Below are 17,899 nucleotides of genomic sequence, written 5' to 3'. Positions count from 1 at the left end.
TGACCAGTTGAATTAAAAAGAAAAATTGGAAATAAAAATAGAAAAGGAAATAAGAAAAAGAGAGATTAAAGGTCTCCAGAATCCAGCCCCAGCACTCACAGACGGACCTCGCCGATCAACAGGAAAACGAAAGAGATGTATAAGTGTACGTGACATGATAAACATGTTTGATTAAAAAAAATACAAGAGCTTGAGTGATGAAGAGTTAAATTCAATGGTTATCTTGAAGAAACTTTTAGAACTTATATTTGAAAGAATTAAGGCTTGGAGATTCTTTGATGTTACTATTGATAGTTCCCCAGAGTCTAGGGCCTTCAAAAGTAAAAATTGATTTTGCAAGGATGGTCCGGGGTAGTGGTAAATGAAATTCATCGGATTGACGTGTGGGATATTTGTGAAGGGTTTTGTTTTTGTTAAATGAAAAATTAAATATGGGTGGTAACATATTATTGTTTAACTGATACATGAATTGACCTAAATTAAATTGGTACAGTGTTTTTATTTTTAGAATGTTATTGTTTAAAAACAACTCATCTGTGTGAGATCTCCAGGACAAGTTGAAAATAACACGCAATGCCTTCTTTTGTAAAAGCAATATTCTATCTAGGTAGGTTGAGTGTGTGTTTCCCCAAACAATTGCTCCATAATTTAGATATGGTAAAATTAATGTTGAATAAAGCATTTTTAGGGAGGAAGTTGGAAGAAAAAACCTAACTTTGTTGATAACACCAATATTGCGTGAAATTGTGCGACATATAGAGTCAATATGCGATTTCCAAGATAATTTGTTGTCTATTATGAGGCCTAAAAATTTAGTTGTAGTAACAACTTCAATGTCTACATTGTCTAATTTAATATTAAATGGCAATTGTTCCAAAGAATTGCTAAAAAGCATGCATTTCGTTTTTTGAACATTTATTGACAATTTGTTAGCCTTAATCCATTGTACCAATTTATCCAGTTCAGTGTTCAGTACATTAATTAAAATATTGGGGTTAGGATGAGAGTAGAGTACATTTGAATCATCTGCAAAAAGGACATAAGATAATATTTCAGAGGAGTTCTGGATGTCATTTATATAGATAATAAATAAAAGAGGGCACAGGAGGCTACCTTGGGGAACACCTCAACATACATGTTCCCATTTTATTAACATTTTTTTACCATACATGTTCCCATTTTTTTACCCAATATTGGGTAGACCTTTTTCTAGAGTTTGTACATCAAAGTTGATTTTAGAATACATGTATATGGTGTCCCTTTAACTTTTTAGCACATTTCTTATTTGTTTCTTTCCATTCTGATGCTGCAGTCTCACTTAACGAAACCGACTCCATATCGATCAAAGCTATTACGTTATTTCCAATGGCATATCATCGGTCGGTTTGGGGTTAGCAATGGTGATGTGACTGCGGCACTATTGGCGTTGGGACAAACTGAGAAAAGTTCACGAAATAGTGCTATCTTTTCGCGCCCAGATCATTGAAGAAGGATGATTTTGACGCGGGTGAAGTTTATTGAAAAAGTACTCTCTCCGTCACCTTCTCGTTGGACATGGGCCAAGGCATGCATTGTGTGGGAACGTAAAGGAGATGGGGTGGTAAGAGATGGAGAGAGATAGAGTTAAAGAAACTATAAATGCTGAAATAAGAGAGAGAAAGAGAGAGAGATGAAACAAAGGTTGAAGAGAGAAATAAGGTATATATAACATGAATGAAAGCAAGTTAAAGACATGAGAATGAGAGAGGGGGCGGGGAGAGAAATGAAGAGACCGAAACCGATGGAGTTCTAGAGGGGAACGAAAAAATTGAAATAAGAAATAAAAGGAACAGAAACCGAGAAAAGCGAATTATTTACTCATAATAAAAAAACGGACAAAAAATTTAAAAAAGACATATGTAAATAATGCTCAAATACTGGACTGAAATCAAGAATCATATTGTGAAAACGCCAATAGAATTTGTTACATGTACATGTAACATGTTTGGATTTTGTTTTTCATTAAACAACAAAATAGTAGGCCTATACTATAAGTTTGTACAGCAAAATTTACCTTTTCCTTAATGGATATGGGACAAAAGTGAAATATCTTACGATTTGCTCTGATTAAATTCGATTACTTTCACACATATTCAAGAAAAGCAGTTACCTTGCAAATAAAAAAAAAGTAAAGTAATACCAAAGTTCTCATATTCCGCCTGTCTTTGAACCATGACTCACGGTCGTGAGAAAAAAAGGAGAAGTTGAATATTTCTTCTGCAGGTGAATAAGCGTGTATGTATTCATTTCAGCTATTATTGGACCCGTATACTATTAACAATAAGTAAATACCCCTTCAGCATTTCCGCATTCTGATCAACGTGCATTTTTTTGGCGCTGGTATCAGTTTTTCCCACGTGCGGGAAGTGCGAATGTCTTTTCTTTCGGCTTTCTTTCACAGCTCTCACCTTGTTAGTCTTGCGGTATCCCCCTTCTTTTTTTTAAGAGGGTGAGGGTTTGAGAAGCGAAATATGTCATTTTTTCATGATGTATTTTGATTATTATCAATTATTTATTTAGATTTGATTAAGGAAGATTCATACCATTTTAATTGAGTTTTATTTATAATTGACAATTGAAACAGAAGAACGAGTGAAAGTGTGAAAACTGGAAATAAGAGAATGAGATAGAAGTTGGAAGCGCATTTGAAAAAAAAAATAAATGAAGGAATTCGGGAAAGGGAAAACTAAGGACATTGAAGGAATAAAAGAGTGGGTGGAAAGGAAGGTGAAATGGAGAGGGAAAATGAAAGGGAGACGGAGAGAGAAATGGGGGAAAAGAAAGGGTTAAAAGAGGTGGTGGAATGGAAGCAAATCGAAATGACAAAAGTGGGTTATTCAAACTACGGTTGAACTCGAAAATGTTTCCGACCCTTTCTCAAACATAATTGAAAGAAAATTTTCGAGAGACCGTTCCACCTTTTTAATTCAGCGGGAAAAATTGTTAACCCAGATTTGTGAAAATTGTTATTGTAGCCTAGAAGTCTATAGACGATTATCATGAGCACATTCCATGAACAAACGAAACGTCATGCCATGTCTAAGGTAATTGATTTATCCTAGTGACAAGCTGACCTGATAAATATTTCAACTAGAAAATAGGGCGTTCCCCCCCCCCAAAAAAAAGGGAAAAAAGTAGGTAATCGATGCTCTTCCCCTTTTTAGTAAAAGATTTGTTGATATCTTATTCATAATGCAAGATTTCTATCAATAGAATACGTAATGTCATCATAAATCATAAAAATGATTAAAATGTACCATACAAAATTTGGCTGCTCTTTCCCAAGCATTTAATTGTTTTCTTATAATGTTCATGTATATTTGGCCTCTGAATATTTTCATTACAATAATTTGTTCTTGCTTCATTGTTTTTTTTGTCAAAATTCTGTAAAATAGCCACATTATTATATTCTTTATTATGTCCTATATTGTAAATTCATTTTTTGTATTCAATAAATGCAGAAAAGCCAGCAATAAAAAGAAAGAGGAAATACCGGTCTTATGTACATGTATGTGATAATAAATAGAAACAATCACCAAGGTTCCAATTTATAACGAAGCTGAAATATAGGCAGTTTAATATAAAAAGAACACTAATAGTTCTGTAACTAAAATCAAAGATACACATATTTTGGTCGCGATTTTTTTTAAGGATTAATTGGAGGTTTTACCCATAAATACCCTATATCAAATCAAACCTTCATATACTTGTCATGTTATCCATCTGACATTCAATTAAATCTTTGAATATTAAAAACATTGTGTTTACAAAATTGTAATAAGGCTTTAAAATGGTCAACATCCAACAAAGGTGCTTGCAAAATATAGGAAATATAGTATGAAAGTCCCTCGTGGATGATAGTAAAAGGCTTTTTTAAGTGAACGGCGCCTTACAACTTCACCTTTCAACATATCCGAAAAAATCCTACCATCTAGGAATACCAAAATAAAACCTTATAACTGGCTCATTAAGGGTTTAATGATGCTTGATGCTAAGGTTGCCCATTATAACCAGGTGTCTCGGTTGACCGGTAGCCTATATCGATTAATCGACCTTCGATCATGTGAAACTTAACTATTTATAATCAGGTGATAATGGATTAAGAAATGCACACAACCTAGCAGTAGATAGTAATGAGCCCCCGGTAATATTGAACAAAATGAAATTTGAGTTGATACACACTAATTAATATAGTAGATGTTGATTTTGTTTGTTGTTGATGTTGTTATCGTTGTTGACATTCTTGTGCTTGACTTTCTTGCAAATTATACGTCAACGATTTTTGTTTGTGGATACGTATTTTTGTTTGTGGATATGATAAAAGTAAACAGAAAGTGCGTACTTGACTTCACCTCCCGTTGCATTTTCAAATCAGGCATATGTTTCGCTGTAATCATGAAACGCTTTACAGAGTTACTCCAGTCTGAAAATAAGATGAATTAAACTAAGAAACGAAAATCAGAAAAAAACGCTGAAAATGCCATAAAATTCGGACAAGAAATAAAGAAATTATGACATTTTAAACTTTGCATTATTCTTTATGAACATTATTTTAAGCACATTATTTTAAATGTCCGATGAGCAAGCTGATGATGTCGTATAACCATTTTTTTGTATTCTATCATATGAAATTATATTTTATGATATTCAAATTTTATTCACCAAGAATGAAAAAAATATTGGATTGACAACTGATTTACAAGGGAGAAATACGGCATACACAAGAATGATTTTAATTTTACCATGCATGTCCAATTTTAAAAACTATTTGGATATATCAATTAATAAGTTTTTGTCCAATTTATTTTCAGTGGCTAAATATTTATATTTGTAAATTCAAAGATGTTTTACAAAATATTGAGGCCTTTGAATTGTTTGTTAAAAAACAGAGAGATTTGCACAATCTTAGCAAAAAAGAGAAATAAGTTTTCCATCTACTTAAAAAAAATTGAAATTAGAGGTGTAACCCTGATGTTTATAAATGTGCTTACAGATCGATATTTTTCTTCGATATTTCAAGTCTTTTTTAAACCCACACATGTACAGCAAGTAGCAACTGTAGAATGCTATGTTGTTAGTACGTTTGCCTTGTATTTTTAAAGATTTATTTTGTTTGTTAAGCTTTTACTCTTGTTACTATTGCTTTTTGTAACAGTAACTCTGATCTGTCTTAATAATTTGTAAATATTGTAATTTTACGTTGATTATGACTGCATGATTTAATAACACATATAAATATACACTATATTTAAAAAGAAAATAAGGCATACATACATGTATGGAATATGAAATAAATATGATTTCTTGTGATAATATTAAAAAAGGAACAGTTCGGACATGACATCGTCACTTAATAAATATTCATGACGACGTGCACATAACTGTTTTCACAAAATATGGCTACACTTTAAATCAAATAATTCAGTTATTTGTTATAACAAAATTTATGTCGCTTTTTTCAATGAATTTCACGCTATTTTTCAGATTTGATGTATTTATATATGGGCCGGAGAGCCCCTTTAAACCTCCATAACTTAATTACTATTTTCCTATTTTGAAAATTTGGGGGCTTCCTTAAATTTTACTTTATTTATTCAGCTCTTACATCAATTTTATGCTGGAGTACCCATTTAACTGGGATTTGGGGGCACCTTTTAGCAGTCAAATGATTGATGACTTTAGAAAAATTATGCAATTGCTAACACCACGCTGATCATGTTGAATTGAAGTCTATCCTTTGAAAGAAATCCTAGAAGTTGAGAAAGTATTACCATCAATACATGTCAAGCTGTATTCGTCACGCTCTTTACATACGTGTTTGTGTTTATGAAAAGATTAGGGTTAAAATTAGAAAGGGATTAAACGTAGATGACTTTGGAACATTATGTAATGGCTAAAAACTACATTGATCATGTTGAATTGAAGTCGAGCGTGTGGAAGAATCAGGGATTAAACGCAGAGAAGATCAATTAGATGCCCTCCAATGAACCAAGTCGGGATTAAATCTTGCAAGGTTGCCCTTATTATAACTTTTCCGGAAACGATTTCGATTTGATGGAAGTGGAAAAGAGTTGCAAGGATATGAAAGTGATTGAAAGTTATGAATAATCATGTGTGTGTGTGTGTGTGTGTGTGAGTGTGTGAGAGAGAGAGAGAGCGTGAAGGTGAAAAAAGTGTTATTTTTATTGTGTTTATTGAATGATTTTGTGCATATTTGTCAAGATGAGCGTGTGTGCGAGGGTGCACATATTTAAGAGTTTTCCGTGTGGGCGTGATGGAGTTTTAGATATGGATGCAATGGGTTGAAGTGTCTGTCCACAAAATGCAATATTTAATTAGAATTCACAAGTAAATGTATTTTCAAACCCGCGTTTATCCCCCTCTTTCTCTCCCTTTTCGTCATTTCCGCATCCTCCATAATCCTTAAAAAGATGGGAATTGAGCAAAGTTATCGAATTTTTGAGTTTAGCAATGTTTTATGAAAACAGTCGTCATGAATATTCATTAGATAGGCTGATAATGTTACATTCCCACTTGTTCTTTTGTATTTCATTATATAAAACAAGGTTCATTCATTTTTTTTCTTCAAGAACTAGAAAAATTCGATTGACAACTGATCTAGTGCATCAGATATTTATTGCAGCAACTTATTTCATTATAAGGGAGACATATTTTTCATACAAGTATGTAATAATGAAAAAAATATGATTGTATGTAATAACACAAGAAAACGGAAAGTGGGGACGTGACATCATCAGTCACCTAATGAATATTCATGACGACTGTTTTCACAAAATATTACTAAATTTTAAACTTCGATAACTTTAATATTTGCTATCCGATTTCGATGAATATTCGGCATTCTGCTCAGTGAATTCTACTCTGTATTAAGATATAAATATTTTCATCTTGGACCATCCCTTTAAAAGGTCGGCCTTTAAAAGGTCGGTCTGATCCTCCCTTTAAGAAATATTGCATCGTACATTGTAAAATAGGAGTCTCTCAAATTCAAACCATCTCCAACACAAGAAATTAGTTTGAAAAAAGGTATATAGGCACTAGTCCATATCCTTTTTAATTTGACAATGAAGGTGAGGTATGAGTGAAATGAATCTGACTGTATATGATTCTTCATCATTTCTAATAAACGCCCTCATGTAGTTATATCATTCTTTGAAATAATTTATCAGGAAACCACAGCTTGGAAATTATTTAAATATGCAGAAATATAAACAAGCGAATAAGGCATAGACAGATCTCATCCTTATACACACATAATATACCAACTCGTTACTACACGCACTCATAACACACACGCACATCCCCTAAACTCATTTATCAGTTTACAAACTCTACGTGCACACACACAATCTCATCACAACACCATAACCCACCACACCCCCACACACACCTTCCTTAACAAAACACACTCACACAAGTCCGCTCTCGCACAAACACACGCACCCTCAAACACACTGACCGCATCGCGCGCACTTTATCGACACAACCTTATCCATAGATAGTAAATCCACAACTTAAATGTTGTGCCGAATACATTTCCCCTAAACATATAAAGCTAAGAATAGAACAAGCTGCTCCATGATATAATTATGATGACATTAAGAAGATCTTTCTCTTTTCCCAATTGTAGAAAATGACTTCCCAATAATAATGTTTTCATAGTAAAAAAAAGTAACAATTAGGTCATTTCTGCGGATCATTTACTACATTTATTGCATTAAACATTATTTCAGAAGTTTCTGTACACACACACACTTCGGTAATATTTACATGTATGCAAGGAAATATGTTTTGATCTACTGAGAAGACGCCTTTCATAAATTAGGCATACATGAATAATTGTTTCACCGAACAGTCTTTGACAGATAATTAAAACAGGTTTCTTGTAATCTAATTACACTCTCCATGTACATTATTCCATTACATCATATACAATAATACTAAGTAATTTTATTTAAAAAACATTACTTTCTCCGCCGACCGCTTACCATGCTGATCCATGATCAATCAAAATTTCGGGAAACCGCATGAACTAACCTCAATTTCTTTTCTTGTCAAACATATGCATGTTTTCACGCATATTTTCTGTGAATAAAATCTTATTTCGAGTTCAAATGTAGATGAATTATTTTCTTAATTGAATGCATCGTTCATTTATTTATCTATCTGTCATTCTTTCTAGTGGGGTAGCCCCAAACAGTGTTAACCTCAGAGGCACAGCGCCATAAATACATTTTTACAAATATATTGAACATTAACAAAACAAATTGTGATTTGAGTAACGAACTATTCAAACACCATGAACAATGAAAAGTTAAGAAAAACACGATAGACCATTTATGGTTAAGATCATCATCATTAGCATAATTATTTCCAAAAGGAACGTAATGAAGATTCTGAATGAGCTTTAAAAACATGCATTTTCACGATAGTATAATTTGAATATCTACTGACGAAAATTTATACATAGACCGATTGGCCCTTTGCTACTGAGGAAAAAAAAGAGTGTGATCTCTCGACCAAGGAAACCTAATTTGTCTTTTCTTTCTCAGTGTAGCCCTCATTACAATATTCATACACACAACTTTGAATATAATATTCAGGATCATTGACCTGAGGATAGTAAAACCGCAAAGATAAATTAAACTCAACTAAAGAAAATGTATAATAAAAACCATGTATTTGGGTTTAACAAGCATGAAGAAGTAACGCACGCGAATTAATTTCCTTCTTCGGGTGAATCGAGGATTCTTTAAGAATATATCGGATGCACCACCCCTCCCCTTCTCCAGTTTTTGGACTAGACAGATAATAGACCTAATTTTCATCTAGAATTCAAGCTAATCTCAAAAGTATACTGAAAGTCGAAATTAATTACAAACCTCGCACGAATATTACTCAAGAGAACATCGGCATGAAATATCATCCCAACTGAGCGTTGAATATCAAACAACTTTCTGGTTGCTACGGGAGCGTTACCAAGGACGCCAAGCGACCTCACGACTAAACCCAGAAGCGTTGACGTCACGCCCTGCTTGCGGAGCATTTTCATTTCTATCCGGGCAGCCGTCTGATGTGCGAGACCCCGGAGGCAGACCGAATAGTTGGTCAGGGATAAAACGAAGAGGTGATCGACAACGGACCGGTGGCATGTCGGACCGGGAGGTGCCAATCTTCTTTGCACCTTTATCTGTATTTGGGAGGTGTGCGGGAGGGGTAGCATTTCGCACCCCTGATGGGTGTGTATCGTGAGAAGTCTTGGTTCGTTGGCGCTTTCGTGCGATTGCATTAGCGGATGGTGGTCGAAATGTTTTACTGGTAGTTATCTTACGCTGGGTAATAGACTGGGTGCCATCACGGCCATGGACACTCATGAGCCCTGTGGTTGTAGTTGTTGTTGGGGAAATAGAAGTCTGTGTAGGAGTCATAGTCCAGCAAAAAGTTTTGTCGGAGTAGGGTGGTGTGGCTGAAGTTTTGTTCTCGGTCTTAGATTTTGCATTTGCTTGATGCGAATGTGACCGAGGCTGTGATGATTGTGCAGTCAAAGTGTTTATTGCTGAATTGTGTTGTGTGAGGTCATGTGCCGGTGATACCGACGTTATCAATGACGAGGATGGTGATGATATTGATGATGACGACGATAAAGAAATAGGGCTAGAAGTAGTAAATGAAGACAGAGTCACACATGAATTTTGTTCATGTGATTTGAGGTCATTCAACATGACTTTGTTCAAGTAGCAATTGTTAGTAACGGTCGGTGCAGAAGACTGGTTTGAGGTCACACTCTGACTTTGCCCTTTCATCCAATTCAGCGCGGAGCTTTGAGTGGGATGATGAGTTGAGGGTGGTGGTGCGGTGATGAAAGAGGAGCCGCTATTCGCTGCCGTAACGTCACTCCCTGATAACTTAGATGGATGCCCATCACTCGGGGCAACGGGATCAAGGATCCTAGTCGAGGATGACGTCGAGGGAGATTGGACGTTGGAAAGGACAGTCGATGGCTGCATCTGTGCTGTAGAGATCGTGGGAGCGTATACCGGGATCACATGAGTCGGTATTTGGCCCGAATAAACAAGATTCCTTGGTAAGACCAGCCTAATCCCGTCGCCCACTATCGGGCCAGTCGGATTGACCGAAGGGCAAGCTGTCGGATCAACCGGAGCTAAAGCCCCCTTTTCACAAAACACACTGAATGGCGATGCTCCAGCCTGAACTTCACCTCTTGCACTATTTCCTTTCGTGTTCGGAGCATACGCTACAGGCACCTCATGTGACGTCATAGAAGGGAGATCGCCAGCCATGTAGAAGTGCAATTTGGGGACATCACAATGACCTACGTTATTTGGAGCTTGTCGGTCTACGTTTGGAGGGACAGCAACCATTTTCTGCCCTTGAACGATCCCGTGCTCTTCAGATCTATCGCAATCGGTACACTGCGTAACGAGATGGTTTAAGAGACTTGTTTGAAGATGGCGCTCGCTAGCTTCCCTGTTCATCAGATTTCGAAGTACGTCCGTTTGATTGGAGGCGTTGTTTGGGAGACTGGTGGCATCTAGATACCGGGAAACCTCGTGTAGGCATTCTGTGTATCCGGTCTGGTACTGGGCACGGTTTGCTTCCTCGTTATGTGAACCAATGCCTAAAAATGAAAAAAAAATGAACCGGTTGTGTAATCTTAGAGGTAATGGTGGGATAGCCATCCCCTGTTAATATCTGAATGATTTTATGTCAGAAACAATATTGTGTTCAGTAGATATATTATCACGTCACGGTAACTTCTCTACAACTAAATATTCCACATTGTCAAATTCATCTTACTACCATAACCTACCAGGGATGCCAATTTATCCTGATTAGGGTTCTGGCAAGACAAGAAGCAGTAGTTTTAGTAGAAGTAGCAACAGTACATGGATTGCACTACAGGAGACCGTGGCGATCACTCCTAATGGGGTGTTACAAGAAACTTGCGATCAACTGCAAATCAATTTTTGTCCCAAAATCGATCGTATGTCTTGCAATTACTTGCAAATTAATGATTGATTGCTAATTTGCTCCTTGAAACAAGAAGTGTAATCTCATTTGCTACAGCTAACGTTGATCTATCAGTTGTAAAATTGCAACAGAATATTTGCAATTGGTCGCAAATATTTTCTTGCAACACCCCCTAAGTGTAATAAGTGAAAACAAAGTAAACGGTGAGTGGGAAATATAGGGGTGACGCCCCTAACAAGAAGGGCACATAATTCCATAATTCTCACCTTCATGAAGATTCTGCCGGTTGATCGATCGTAGATATCGGACGGTCATCTCTAGAATATCAGCTTTCTCAAGTTTAGAATGACGGGGATTCTAAAAGAAGGAATAAAACAAATGAAAGGTGTATGACACCAACTAAGTATTTTTATTTTGATTATAGATTATAAGAGGGATTTCATTTAGACTTTATCTTAATCTTACCACCATGTCATATTAGTTCCAGTAATTATGGTGGCGGCGGCGGCGGTGGTAGTAGATAGCAGTAGTAGTAATAGTGGTAGTATAGTGATACCGTGTTTACACATTGACTCGGCTCGCGTGTTGAATCCGCGAGCCGGGTTGAACACTGCGAAGAAGGGATCAGAGATCGCGTTTATACGTACATATAAAAAGGCGAGTTCAACACGGCTCGCGGATCTCGAACGGAAGAATTATGACGTCGCAAATTAAACGCGGGAAATTCACCGCCGGAATCGAATCTTGTCCGTGCGAACAACAACAATGCCAAAAGTGAAAGCGCGCGCAGTGACCTGGTCAAGAGAGTTCGACACGGCTTTCTGTTTACACACGAAAAAATTGCCGAGTCTGACTCGGCTCGCGGGTTGAAACCTACGATTTTGGCGGATCAAAAAAGCCGTGTTCGACACGGCTCGCGGATCACACTGATCGCGTTTACACAGCATAAAATTGCCGTGTTGAGCACGGCTCGCGTGTCGAACCCCCGAGCCGTGTCACTGTGTAAACACGGTAATAGTGGTAGTGGTAGTAGCGGTAGTAATGGCAGCAACACGGGTAGCAGTAATAGAAGGGAAATGCTGAATAATTTACAGATATAAGTAACGGATTTGTCCATCATACAAAATTAATTGATAAAGTCTTGAAGGTTAAAGATTTATATTCTTTTCAACTCGGACAGTTAATGTACAAGTTTATTAATAAACAATTACCGTTACCTTTTAATAATATGTTTGTAAAAAATATACGATTCATGAGCACCTCACTCGCCAGGCGAGTTCCTTTCATTTACCTCTGAATAGAACATCGTTTGCACAGAAGACATTTGTTTTTACTGGTCCAAAATTATGGAATTCTTTTTCAAAGGATATTATACAATGTAATTCAATACAACATTTCAAAGGAAAACTTAAAAAATATCTTCTGAATTCATATTAGATTATCACTTTTTTTTCACAAGGTAATGTAATTCATAACTTAATATGTAAATGTGTTTGTTAATTTATCTTTGTATATATGTTTAATCGTTTTAGGATTTTTGTATACAGTGTATACTGATTCATATTTCATTTATTTATTTTTGTTTATTTTTTATTCATTGTATATATGTATTGTTTATTTCTTTATTTTATCTTATTTTTATTCATAAAATGTACTTGAAAGGGGGCCTTCACCCTACAAGCTCTGCTTTTTAGTTGGTCTCCTTCTCTTTCGATTTCATTGTAGTATTATTGTATTATAGAAATGATTTATATGTTATATTTTGTACATATGTATATTGAACTATCATTGTAAATGTAAAAAGATTGAAAGAGAAAATAAATTAGTTGAATTGAATTGAATGTGATGTCCTCTTTTAGTTGAAATACAAATTCCCAAAGTACACCTGTTTCGTGAGTAAAACAGATGTAAAATGAATGCGATTGAGTATCAGAGTTTCAACGCCCCTTTCTAACAAAGCACTTCCACCACTTGTACCGTATCTATTAAATACAATGATAAAACCTGACAGAAAAGAGACAAGAGATACACCCCGTAACTATCCCAGAGGGGTTCCGCCCCATTTCTTTACCCCTCCGACAAATCAAATCTGAAAACCCACACCTTTGAATAAAGCTAACAGTTTGTTTGGGTTACGGGGTATCATAGTACACCCCTTTGACTGAATGGAGTGTTTACAATTCTCATGCGTGTCATGGAATTCAAACACACTTCCCACCTGTATACTAGGCCCCATTTTCAAAAAGCGTTGCAATCAAACGCAAGTTTTAAAATCACACGCGACTTGACTTTCAACCAATCAAAAACGGGCATTCTGGACTTGCGCTTGAATTTTTTTAGTTAGCTTTCAAACGCAACTCTCTCCGCAACAGGGCACAGTGCTCCGCAACACAAAGATTGGCGGTCAATATAGATTAAATGGACTGGGGTCCGTTGCACAAAGAGTTACGTTTAAACGCATGTCAAAAAATCTATCGTAAGTCCCAAATGCGCGCTTTTGATTGGTTGAAAATCAAGTCGCGCATGATTTTTAGAGTTGCGGTTGATTGCAACTCTTTCTGCAACGGGCCCCAGATCAATCAATATCGATGTTACACACGCATTTTGTTTTTGAAAATACTGACCAGGAACCAATCAGAAGTGTTCTTTCATATTTGCTTTTCATTGCTAAGCTTTGTGTTACTGGTCCCTGGGCAGGTCTATTTATTATTCCATTTCTTCTGTCACTAGCGTACATCTAGAATGAGTCATATTGCTAATATTTTCAGCATTTATTTTCCCACGACTCACTTCGCGTGGTTCGATTCTCCTCTGTCTTTCTTTCTCCTCAAGCACCGAATAAAAAAAAGGATAAAAAGAGTGTTTATGGTTTGTCAATTTTCACCACTCATACCAAAAACAAAATGAATTGATGTGATGAATAAAATGTGGGAGTGCATCCAAGGTCATCAATATATCGTTTTTCCCAGACATGCCCAGGTTTAAAAACAAACAAAATATATATATTTTTATTAATTCATAAGTTTCAAGTCACCGAGCACGAATTGATGAGATTGAGATTACATTTGTAATTGACAATGTATCGGAAATTCAATGTGATTTATGTTACTCCAGTAAGAAAACTAGGTCTGTTTCCTTGTAAATTTGCTCAAAACTTAGAAAATGTTCATTGTTTAGAATTTTATCAAACTCTTCTGAAAGATAAAGGGAAAACAAGAAATGTGCATGACCAACACGTTGAAAACGTAATTTTGTAAATAAATTCCATACAGATTACCTTTCAAGCCAAAATCTAGAAATGTTTGATTATTTTTGCATTTTCTTATCAATTAATTTGATGAAACAAAGGTTTTGCTGGCAAATTGTACAGAAAAACAATGAAAACAAAAAAGTAAAAAAACGAATAAACACATAAGAAATTGATAGAAGGAAATTATTTGATATCACATCTTTTTTTATCACTTTGTTGAGAAAATGAAAATAAGAATGTGCAAACCAGAATTAACCCATTAGGAGCATGGTTTAGTGATTTAGAGCAAAAATAAAAAAGGAAACCACATTTCATACACAACCTAGCATAATTCAGCATATTCAGGGGAAAGAACATTTTATTCTTGGAAAACTAAAAAGTAGGGATGGGTTCTGAAAGATTGCAGCCCCAAGTAGTTTCTACAAGCTTTGCTTTTCAGTGGACCCCTCCATTCTTCTTATGATATATAATTGCATTGATTTAATAATATTTAATGATATTGTTTATATTGATTTAAACTTGACATGTATGTTAATTTATATTTATATTACTTTCAAATATGTATTTTTTTTTAATATTGAATTTTGTTCATGCTATTATTTATTTAAATTGAATCAATCTACCTTGTACTTATTTGTATTATTTTGAAGAATGAAAATAAATTTGAATTGAATTGAAATTGAATTGAATAGTTTTAGGCCTAAAAATTAATAGGTATCGATCATTTTAGGGTTAAACCAACGTGCAGTAAAAGAGGGAGTTCATCCTTAAGAAAGCTGGTTCTAAAAATACCAGAAAGATTAATGAACAAGAATGGTGAAGGTTTGTGGGGAAAAAAACATTCAAAGTTTAAGAAACTTATTTGAATTTCCAGTTTTAGATTTGTGACGTCTTATACTGGCAGCTGCCTCATTAATTTGTTATGTGATATGAAATGCATGAATTTTAATTTTGTAATGATTTATGACATCTAGAACATGTTTTTAAATTTATATTTCGGGAGTGGTATTTAAATTTTGTCCGTTGATATACTGAAGTTACAATAAAAATAACTTAAAATGTCTTGAGAGAATGGCATTTTATTGATCTTTTTACTATAGTTTATATGAAGCTACATGTACATGACGTCACAATTCAAATTCTAGTGACTTTTTTAAAAGACGGATTTTGAGGAAATTAATCTTACGTTTTTATTGAGAGCATCAAGAACTAGATTCTTTAGCTGAAGAAGACTGTCATTGATACGAGCACGACGTCGTTTTTCCATCAGGGGCTTCGATGACTACGAACAAAATAGAAACGAAGAAAAAAGAGTTATCAAAGGGGGCTCTGATTTCAACCATAAAATGGAACACCGGATAGTTAAATTCGATGGGGAAACATCATAAAGTTGCTTTGTGTAAATCATGTTTAATTTACCTAACCAGTTATTGAAATCCCTTACGTGTTTTACAAGGACCTCTTGGTTCCGATATAGCCAATAGGTTAATTTTAATATACGACAATACAAGGCTGCACTGTTAAAAAAAACCCTGATTTTACAGAAAAATAAAAGAAGATTTTGCAGAAAGCAATACCAGAATCATTCTTTAAATTCATGAAACAGGAATTTTTCTGCATTTTAACAGAATAGGTCTGTTAGAAAAAGGGGAAAAGAGTGTTTTGTTTAAGGAAATTTGTAAGATTACACACACCAAATACCAATTTCCTGTAAGATTAAGCAATCTGGTAAGATTACAGGTGTTCTCGAGACTCTGCTGCAGGAACTTCTTTTAGTTTAAGGATAAATTTTCTAACAGTGTATCTTTAGGAGGAACATACAGGAAGGTGGGAGTTTCAGGCCTGGCAACTGATATGGTTGAAAAAATATCAAAGGTAAATGAGCTGAAAATATTTGTGGTAAAATGTCTAAAGAACATGCATCATCTGAAATAAAAATGAGACATGTTAAAAAAACAACAACAAAAATACCTGGTATGAGGTAAAAATGCCCGAGATAAAAAGTGCCATGATTTATGCATCAGCTGAATAAAGTTGTCAGAGATAAAAAAAAAGAAGAAGATTAGGCTAAAGATATTAGAATGCTATAGATATAATATCTGAGGTAAGAAAAGAAAATGTTGTAGCAACTGTTGAATGTTTTTTTGCATGATCAAGCTCCCCCTATTCGACGCAGCCCCCTTCCCCATTTTCAAAACCGTTCCGCGGCCCCTGTTACCTGATGTAGCTTACGAAACAATGATTACGGTTTGTCCTTAGTCTGAAAATATGACTACTTTGCCAAGATATGAAACATTGTAGGATTTCATTTTTTATTTGGTCCTCGTCACCACCTTAATATGATAAACCAATGTTCGATACAGAAATGTACTCCGTAACATCGAAACTTACCCGGCGAGATGCGAGCTGCTCTTCATTGGACATCGTTCCCTTCTCTTCTTTGTACCTCTGAAGAAAAAAAATACTTTCAAGATGAGAATTCACTCTCAAGAAGTCCAGAATTTCACTCTTTAAATGGATCTTCAAAAGGCTTGAATCTGTCCCTTAAGTTTATAAATATGAGTGGAAAATAGAACAGCAAAATATTGACACCGAAAATGGGGGCAGATTCAACTGAATGCCACGACATTAACCTGGGGAACGACTGCCAAATTTAAAATCAAAGATTGTCAACTTTGCTTTATTCTGTGAGATTTAATTTCAAAAGTCACCGTAAATCACATTCTCACCATTTCAGCGGTGGGAATCTTCAAAATTATTCCTCTTTTACCTATTTTCGTTTGATAAAAATCTATTTTATTTTGTTAACCAAGGGTGAAATGTGATTGTGATAATTGATTATTATTTATCATGCTTTCCTGTCTTTATACCACACAGGGAACGTCAATTGGAAATAAATATTCCCACGTGAAAGCAGGTGAATACATTTTCAAAAGGTAAATATTTGTAATTGTTTCATAGTGTGAACAAACAGGGAAGTTTTGTCTACTGCAATGTTCCTTTTAAATCTATGTCTGTTTCTCCCGAACCTATATGTACACATTACCCATCACAAACTTCCTTTCTTCCCTCTCTCTCTCTCTCTCTTCATTCCTTTCCATCTTTCTCTTTATTCCTCACAGAGGCAAGCATCCACACCACGCACACCCCCGCGTACTCACACACAACCTCACGCACACACACACACTCAAACAAATACCGTTGCATTATATCCCTATCCCTCCCTCTCTCACTACCTCTCCCCTATTCTCCTCTTTCACATTATTGTCTATCAAGTATCAAGTCTAACCTTCTTCTCACCATGGACATAGGTCCATGTTCTCACTCTCACTCACACCCTCTTTCTTTCTCTCTCCCCGTCTCTCCGTTTCTATCTACTTCTCTCTCGCCTCCATTGCCGCCCTCGTCCTATCTGGCTGTGTGGTTGTTGACTTCACTTTTGCCACGCGTGTGAATTCACCGCTTTTCCCTTTCCCACACTCCGAATTCCGACATCTATGCCTCGGAAATAAAGACTAAAATAAGACCTTATTCCTAAACAATCGCTCCGAAAGATAGGCCTTGTAGGCACGCATAATACCTTGCGATTCACCTTTG

At 35.6% G+C, this 17,899-nt stretch overlaps 1 protein-coding gene across 1 annotated transcript; it reads right to left on the bottom strand.

Annotated features, from left to right (window-relative positions):
- Window positions 1–9,035: 9,035 nt before the first annotated feature.
- On the bottom strand, window positions 9,036–17,899 carry LOC121427298 (uncharacterized serine-rich protein C215.13-like). Its single transcript, XM_041623636.1, has 4 exons — window positions 16,694–17,899; window positions 15,489–15,584; window positions 11,319–11,409; window positions 9,036–10,699 (listed from the first exon to the last, which is right to left on the bottom strand). Exons 1-4 carry the CDS (start codon window positions 16,724–16,726, stop codon window positions 9,036–9,038), a joined length of 1,884 nt encoding a protein of 627 aa, XP_041479570.1. The 5' UTR covers window positions 16,727–17,899.

Source organism: Lytechinus variegatus, chromosome 14, assembly GCF_018143015.1.
Source record: "Lytechinus variegatus isolate NC3 chromosome 14, Lvar_3.0, whole genome shotgun sequence".
In the NCBI taxonomy this organism is placed as follows: domain Eukaryota; kingdom Metazoa; phylum Echinodermata; class Echinoidea; order Temnopleuroida; family Toxopneustidae; genus Lytechinus; species Lytechinus variegatus.
This window is presented reverse-complemented; position numbering and strand designations above follow the sequence as displayed.